Genomic DNA, 8,786 nt, shown 5'->3' with positions numbered 1-8,786 from the left:
TTCCCACTGCACAAGCCACCTCACTCACACTGGCACACCTAGCATTTCACCTGTAGTGGGATGCAGATTTGGTAAATAGGATCAAAAGGAACTTCACAAGCACAGGCTGGTTCTGAGGTGTCTTTTTACACTGTGATTGCATTTTTTAAATGTGTGTACATGTAAGCATTTCTTTCACCACTGTGAAAAGGATAAAATTCCAAGGCTTCCTGGAATGTGTGTGAATGAATTGCAACTCCCAAATTTGCAAATATGACTCTTCATAGAGATTTATATTTAGGAATATGTGTGTGTTCTAAGCGAGGGGCAAGTTGACATCAAATGACATACTCAAAGCTCATGGAAGTTTCAGAGCCCTCAAGGTGCAGGAGTTTAAAGCACTGGGCTGTACATGGAAAGGCAGAAGACTCAACTTCACTACTTGTTCCTAGAAGAAAGGTCTGCTTACACCGTAGAAACCTTAATGGATGCACAGGGTTGTGATGAGTCAGAATTGATCTGATGACAATAGGTTTGGTGTTTTAGTTTTACAAAACCCTCAGGTTAATTTTGAAAAGACAAAGGAGAAATTAGCCTAAAAAAGTAAAAATCAATTATATTTTATGTAAAGTTCCAGTTCTGTTTATAAAAATTTAAAATGTTATCGAGGTCAGTCTCAATTGAATTGTCAAGGTGCTAATTACAAACTCTTGCTAGCCTAAAAACCTACAGATTAATTCAATTTATTTGATTAAAGATTGTCTGTGAAGGAATCACTATTTACTAAGTACTTTCCTTATAGGAAAAAAAATAATCAGTGAATGACCGGGGAGGCTACTACTTAAAATTCTATCTGCGATTGTCTAATAGTGAACTTTGTTCTAAAAATAATGGATTAAAAGGTCAGAGTTTTATTGAAATGTTTTGTCTTCAATTTTTTTACTCAGTTTCTAGTGGTCACTATGACCCAATCTGAAGATTGTTGATTTACTGAAAATGGCTATCTGAGCATTTGAGTCAAGAGAACGAACCCTTGTGTCCACCAACCCTTGCCTGATTTCTCCCATAAAATAAATCAATGAATGATAAGCATCTGCTCCTTCTATGACAATTTTGGTAAATAAAGACAGAAAGAAAAGAATTTTCTCTGTGGTTATGGATTTTGGGGAGAGATTTTAACTCTATCTACAGTTTCTATGTTTAGTTTGGAGCAGCTGCAGATACTATTGCATCCAGACTTTACTCACTGTAAATTTCTGTAAGATTAGAAAGATATAGTTGAAGGACATATTTTCTTTAATGGTGTCCCACATTCTTCTTAGGTTTTCTGATTCTTTTTGCTCTAGCAGATCAGTGGTGACAATTCTTCTATTTTCACTGTTTCTGTGTTCCACAGCATCTGAAACCTTGGACCTCATATTTTGGATCCTGGTTTCTTGTTTTTCCAGTGACTCTAATGCCTCATTAGTTTTATATGCACTGTTTTCTATTTCTTTTTTAAATTGCTCCTGATTTTTGCTTGCAGTGTCATATATAATTACTCAAGTATTTTTTTACCTATAGAAAATATTCAATTATTGTTCTTTTGAATTCTGTCAAAAAGTTCCATCAGACTTTCTAGATTCAGAAAACCCGTTACTACTGTGTTTCTTTTTGGGGGGGTTATTTTGCTTTGGGCTTGTGTGGGGAGTAAGTAGTCTGCTTCTTTCATTACATTGCTGTGTTAGTGTTTCGTGCCTGAGACAATAGCTGGTTCTTGATCTGATATCACTGCTCCATAGGAGGGTTGGGCGGGCACCCAAGCAGATGCACATAGGATGGGTGCACACACAGACACACTTGGATGGGAGTGGGAAAAGTTGTGCACAAAGATGCAAACAGGAGGGAGTGTGAGGGAGACTTCAATTTTCCACTGTCCTGCTTGCTCCTGGCAAGGGAGTTCCACTACTACTCCCCACCATAGTTTTTTGCAGTCCACAGAGGATTGCTGTACCACGTCAACAATGCTGCACCCCACCAGTGCTTGCAGCTCCCATGGCTCTCAAATGTCCACATTGATCTATGATGTTTTGAGAAATACCTATATGTTTGTGCTCTCCTGACAGCAGTCTGTTCCCCAAAGTACCTGAGTGAGCACAGAGGAAACCTGTTGTTCACTTCTGGAAGTGGCTTCTCACCTCCACTGATGGGCCCAGGACCTCCCTGTTGCCTCAGTTAGGGATCCCACATGGTCACGACAGACAGTAGTTTCAGTTTGTTTCCCAAAGTACCTCAGTGACCAAGGAGGAAGCAGGCGGTGAGGCCGTGTGAGATGTGGGCAAGCGGTGATGCTGTGCAAGATGCGGGCTGGCGATGAGGCCACAAAAGACACAGGCAGGTGGCAAGGCCACGTGAGAAATTATTCCTTTTTATTTAAAACTAAACTGCATCCGTCTTTTTAATGCTTTGAGTGAACAATATAACTACTCATATTTATTTAGGTTTAAAGCTAATTTTCTCTTAATTCAATATGGAGGCACACTGGATAATATTCTCAACAAAAGAAATAAAAGATTATTCTGGCCATTTCCTTGACTTCCAAGGATATGACAGTTTACAGCATGATCTCATGAGGTCATCATTGATGCACCTTCTTCACCAGTTGCATCCTGGGAAAGATGAAGGTCTTCAAGCATCTCTGCAAGACTAATTCGAGGTGCTCCTTCATCATCTGTATCACTTTCTACAGGGATGGTGGAATCTAAGAAAATATAACAAGATTTCAAATGCATTTAATATGGAAACATACCATACTCTTCCACTATCATTTTAATCTAATGCTATTTAATCAGAGGCTTTTGTATCTTATCTAGTGTAAGCATACAGTTACTCACTGAATGAATCAAGTACATAAATATGTGAATAAACGCCACTAGGGAGCTGAGCTACTCGCCAAATACCACAGCCATGCTTTCTTTGGGGAGCTGTGAGGGACAAAATGGACAACTTCTTTCCATACCACTGTGGAAACTGCTGGAGGGCTAGCTAGGAGTTGGTTCTGACTCAATATGACAATGAGCTCAAATACGGAGACCAGCAATTTCAAGGATCAGAATGAGATGCAAATGATTACGAAATGCAGTACCAACATTGTTTTTCTACTCTCCATATTTTTTTTTCTTAAAAACAGCTGACGACAGAATATTTTTAAAAGACATTAATGCTAATCAAAGGTTAAGACATTAAAATATTCATGCTCTGGTAATAACATTTATAATACAGAAGATATTGCTTAAGCAAAACACTCCTCAATTACTAACCTCGGTAAATGTTGACATTTTTCCTAATTGTCTCATCTTCTTCCAGATCTTCAAGGAAATCTTGGTATTGTCTATAAAAGGGTATGGAATATTTAAGTATTTCATCTTTATGAAAAGGTGATTACATTTTTTTCAATTTATTTTCACTTAAAAATACATGTGCTCCAAGTATTAAAACTTTAAAAAGAGTTTTTCAGGTCAAAGATGAATGTTACATATTTTGAGACACATTTAGAAATTTTTCAAATCAAACCTACATAATTAAAATTGCACAGCTGAATATAAAGTGTTATTAACTAGTAGACAATGAGAAAACTGCCTATTCTTCCTAAGTGTCCTTTATACACATTTTAAGACAATATAGAAATTAAGTAGTTAAATATTAATTCCATATTAATCTAACATGTTCATAGCTATCTGTGGCTTAGTGAAGAACTGTGCTGTCAAGCCAAAGAAAGAGAAAGAAGGCCACTTAAAACAAAACAAAGAGACAGAAAAATGGGGAGAGACTATTTACAGACCAAAGGAGAAAGCAGACATAAAAGGTAACTACAATGCATAATCCTTGCTTGGATCTTGGTTAACAAAAATCTATAAATGAAGGTTTGGGATAATTAAGAGAAATAGAAATGTGGACTAGGTATTAAATAATATTATGGGGTTTTTAGTCTTTATTCTTAGCAGAGGAGTAAGGTGACAAAATGTCTAGGTATCTGCAATATACTTTCAAATAGTTCGCCAAAAATTTGTATAGGAGAATGAAAAAATTAAGTATGCCAGGTATTTTTACAACTGCTAAATCTAGGAGGAAAGATGGATACAAGTTTTTTGAAAAGTTTTACAACAAAGAGTTGTTATTTCATAATGAGGAGACTATTCTACAAGTTCAATCTTTTCAGAAACAGGTAAGAATAAAATCAACACTGTGACTGGGAATTACTAATGACTGACCAGGTAAAATACGCACACCAAAAGAAGTTCAGCACTTTCTAGCATATGTGCAGTGATCAAATGTGTGATGAGACTTTTGACAGTATGACAGAATCATAGTTACTAGTCACAAGGATTCCCTTTAAGAAATAATACTTTAGGTTTAAAGAAAAATAGGACCTTTCATCATCTATATCCGTGTTTTCCCTATCTCTGGCAAGCTCTTTCAGTTTCCAGTTTCTACGACGCTGACGTTTGGTGCGGTCATAACTCTTCTTGATTAATACCTAAAGGTAATGTAAGTATTTTTAAAAAGTTACAAAGCACAAAAACCACAAAGCAGAGTTTCAAAATCCATTAAAAAGTGAAAAGTTTTGGAAATATCAGGGCAAAGTCATCAATTGCACACAGTGGCAATGCCTCAAAGCAAAGAAAGAAAGACATCAAGAGGACATTTCATTCAGGTATTTATTGTATAATATAATTATTAACATTTACTGAGTATTTCCATTGACTAAAAATTAAGACCAGGATTTTTTTTAAAACCTGATTTGTGGAGTTCTGGTGGCCTAGTATTATGAAGCTATGTTATATTCCCAAAGGCACACAGTTTGAATCTATCAGCTGCGTTGCAGGAGAAGGCTACGCAATCTCCTCCAGTACCTTTGAAAATCTGCTGGAGGGTCATCTATGGGTCAGTTTCAACTCTAATGAACACAACAACAATTTGGGGTTTAACTACTATTCGGAGAAATCATTATGAAAGAGTATGAGTCATTTTTTCCCCTTCCCTCCATTAATAAGTACTTACAACACTACATACAATGATTTTCATAAACTATAATCCAAGCACAATGTTCACTATACAACTATAGCATTAATACATAATTTTATAGAATACAAAACTTTAAGACCACAGGGATCCCTTACTCTAACGTAAATATTTACACGTAAACCATGCTTCTATTTATAAAAATGCAAGTGGATGCTTCTTTTTACCACATCTTTACTTTCATCCACTCCTAATGAAATCAACGCTTATTTTAAAATATTTTAAAAGTTAACAGATAGGACCTTTCACTGATTCCATATCGAAATGTAACAGGGTTCTGAGAAATAATCTTCTCCAAGACTTGATGCTAGGAAGATTATTTTCCCATGCAATTATGTTCACTTTGAATCATTGCTTTAACCCTGAATGCTTTCTTAATCAAACATACAAAAAAAACTAAACAAAATAAGAATGAACTTGAATGAATTCTAAAGGTCATCATTTTAGCTGCTAAATTATTTCTACTCTACAGACAGCATCAAGAATTTTGACAGAGAATATTTAATTATAAATAATAAGTCAATAAATCTTAGATTTAGCTCACCAAGAAAAATCAAACAAAATGAAGTCTTATGCTTATCACACCTTAAATAAAATTTCAAACACTCTATACTGATTTATCATTTTCAAAAACTGTGAAGTCATGCATCTTACTGATATGAGTTACATCATCTTGAATGAAAAAAGAAAAATCTAAAGCCTTACCACATCTGGGACTCTATCAGGGTTCATTTTGTTGACATGCTCATCATTCAAGTTACAGTTGGCCAAATCAAACCTGAAATGGACATATACAATTTACTATACAGAGAATGTCCTTCAAGCCAATATTCATGGCAATAATATTTTGAGTCTCACATATTGCCCATTATTATCCACACCATGTATACTGACAAAAGAAGTAGAACTGACATATGTTAGTCCAACTTTAGAACTCAGTTGGCTGGTTTCACCTGACACCAAAGAAAGTCACTCTGGCTGACATAAAGAATTTAAGCCACAGAGATGTTTAAGGCATGCTCAATCATTAAGGGATATACAATGGCTCTATAGACGCTTTTACCATTTTTAAAAGCAAAATATTTAACAGTAGAATATGCATTACCAAAAAACCCTACTCACCTCCCAAAAAAATTGTAAATATAGATCAATCTCAGAGTTAAAGTAGACAAAACTTGGAGCACGTGATTATATGTAACAATAAAAAATGAAAGGCTTCTTTCTGACCACAGTTTAATTTGGTTATCAATTATTTTAAAAATAAATTTAATGATTCCTAAAGACTATTAAATTCTTTCTACTTGAGTACCACAACAAGATAAAGGTAAATAATCCAACAGAAAAATGTGTACAGGACATGAACAGACAGTTCACCAAAGAAGACATTCAGATGGCTTATAAGCACATGAAGAAATGTTCAAAATCCCTAGCTCTAAGAGAGATGCAAATCAAAACAACTACGAGATATCATCTCACCCCAGTCAGAATTTAACAGAACAGCAAACAACAAATGCTGGCAAGGCTGTGGGGAAATTGGAACCCCTATTCACTGTTGGTGGAAGTGTAAAATGGTGCAACCACTGTGGAAGGAGGTATGGCACTTTCTCAAAGAGTTGCATACAGAAATACCATTTGACCCAGCAATTCCACTTCTGGGAATGTTTTACTGTGGCTTCATTCACAAGAGCAAGGAGTCAGAAATAGCTTAAGTGCCCACCAACAAATGAATGGATAGAGAAGCTGTAGTATATTCACATAATGGAATACCATGCTGCACTGAAAAACAAGGAACTCATGCGATATTATTCAAAATGGGTGACTCTGGAGGACATTATGCTGAGTGTAGTATCTCAGTTACAAAAGGACAAATACTGCATGGTGCCACTGTTGTAAAACAGAACTGACCTCAGGGCTGGGGGGAGACTGAGAAAGATGGGTTGAAATAGATTAGGGAGAAAACTGTTTAAAAGGGATATGTGATTAGGTATTTTTGTCATGACAGGAGTCCAGAACGAAGGCTGCATAGTGGAGTGGACCTGGGGGGAGGGATTGTAAAACAATGAAAGAATTTTTCTTTTACTTTTCCAAGAGGGTAGTGTACTAGGGGGGAGGGTTGGGAGGGGAGAAAAGTGCAACAATGAATGAATGGAAATCCAAAGTCTCTGTAAATTTTCATTGAAATTAATAATAAATTTTAAAAAAAGACTATTAAAATCTTTCTGAAACAAACAACACTAGTATTTCAGGCAATTTATCTGGCTCCCACAGAAAATTTGCCATCCTAATTAATTAATTAGCAATTTAAAACACGATAAAATAATACAAACCCTAACACCAGGTCTCCAGGATTTAGAAGATGTCCCAAATGTGTACGACAAAAATACTGCTTATCTGTATTCATCTCAGATGTCTTCTGTACCCAGACTTCCCCAAGTGTATGCTTAAAAGGAAAGAAAATGCACTTTAATAATCAAGTAACAATTCAAAATAGCTTTTGCACACACACAATATTGATCTTCCAAATAATTATAAAAAGAAATTCTTTACACATACTCCCATACCTCTAAGACACTGTGAAAATTAATTTAATGAACTATATTATTACAGAGAGAAAACTCATAATGAAGTCATAAATAACTGATTTTTAGAAAACATTCACTTTAAAGGATTTACAATCATAAGTTACTAATGATATATAAATTAAAAATAAGAGTATTGTCAACAGAAACATTTCAAGGGGGAAATGGTCTAATACAAAGACAGTAAAAATACTAACTAAAAGGACAAGGAGAATCTCAAAGCCAGGACATACTGCAAGAAAACCTTTATCTCACAAATGGGGTGCAAACAAAAACATACAGCAAGCCTAGTGTCACACCAATCTCAATCTTTGTCATATTCATTTTTTGGATACCATTGTTTGAGACAATCTTTTTTATGATTTATTCCTAAACTTGAAATTTGAAAACACCAGTCCCTTTCTAATATGAGAATTTACAAACATTTATGGTACTTGTAATATTTCAAACTACTATAAATAGTATATTTCAAATATAAGGAGACTAGTTCTTTTTTCTGATTTCAGAAACAGAAGAACGCTATAAAATGCAATTCCGTAACACTTTGCTAGTCCAGAAAGGATGCTTTTAAAGACGAGCAGAGTCCTATCAAAAGGACTCAAGAAGTAATTCTAAAAAAAAAAAAAATTCTAATACTTCAATGATTCAGATCCTCCCAGAAGAGCCATGGGTGAGCATTAACATTACTGGTAAGTATATTCATTTTGTCCTGGACACAAGAGCCTATTATTTAGTATTAAAAGCCTTCTGAGGTCACAACTCTTCTCACTATGTTTTAGTTGTTGGAACTGACAGAAAACCTCATAAGCAGTTCCTTACTTCACCTCTGCCTTGCATGCGGACTTCCGAGCTGTAAAACAAACCAGTGGTAGATGGAATTTGGTCCAGGACTTAAGAACAATAAATGACATAGTTGAGCCTCTTCATCTTGTGGTTCCTAACCTTTATAACTTTTATAACAGACAAAGTGCTAGTCAATAAGCCTTTTATTTTAAGAACGACCTTTCCTCCATAACTTGATTTATGCCACTGTTAGAAGCTCTACTTGGAGTATTATTGCTTTTAATTTTTGACTCATGTACTTTTAACTTGTTAGTTAAATTTGTATCTTCTAGGCTTCAACAGTTCCCTGATGCATCTTCAAGGATATGAACATGTATGGCTAAG

General features: G+C 35.3%; 1 protein-coding gene across 1 annotated transcript in view; it reads right to left on the bottom strand.

Annotated features, from left to right (window-relative positions):
- Positions 1–2,585: 2,585 nt before the first annotated feature.
- Positions 2,586–8,786, bottom strand: part of LOC102856583 (60S ribosomal export protein NMD3-like) — a 46,499-nt gene continuing 40,298 nt past the window's right edge. Inside the window, exons 11-15 of the mRNA XM_006901344.1 lie at positions 7,368–7,480; positions 5,746–5,818; positions 4,389–4,495; positions 3,279–3,349; positions 2,586–2,719 (exon numbers count right to left, since the gene is read on the bottom strand). Of these exons, the coding sequence (XP_006901406.1) occupies positions 2,586–2,719; positions 3,279–3,349; positions 4,389–4,495; positions 5,746–5,818; positions 7,368–7,480 (498 nt within the window). The remainder of the gene's footprint in view (positions 2,720–3,278; positions 3,350–4,388; positions 4,496–5,745; positions 5,819–7,367; positions 7,481–8,786) is intronic.

Source organism: Elephantulus edwardii, unplaced genomic scaffold (assembly GCF_000299155.1).
Source record: "Elephantulus edwardii isolate Elephantulus edwardi_28Jun2011 unplaced genomic scaffold, EleEdw1.0 scaffold00320, whole genome shotgun sequence".
NCBI classification, from domain to species: Eukaryota; Metazoa; Chordata; class Mammalia; order Macroscelidea; family Macroscelididae; genus Elephantulus; species Elephantulus edwardii.
This window is presented reverse-complemented; position numbering and strand designations above follow the sequence as displayed.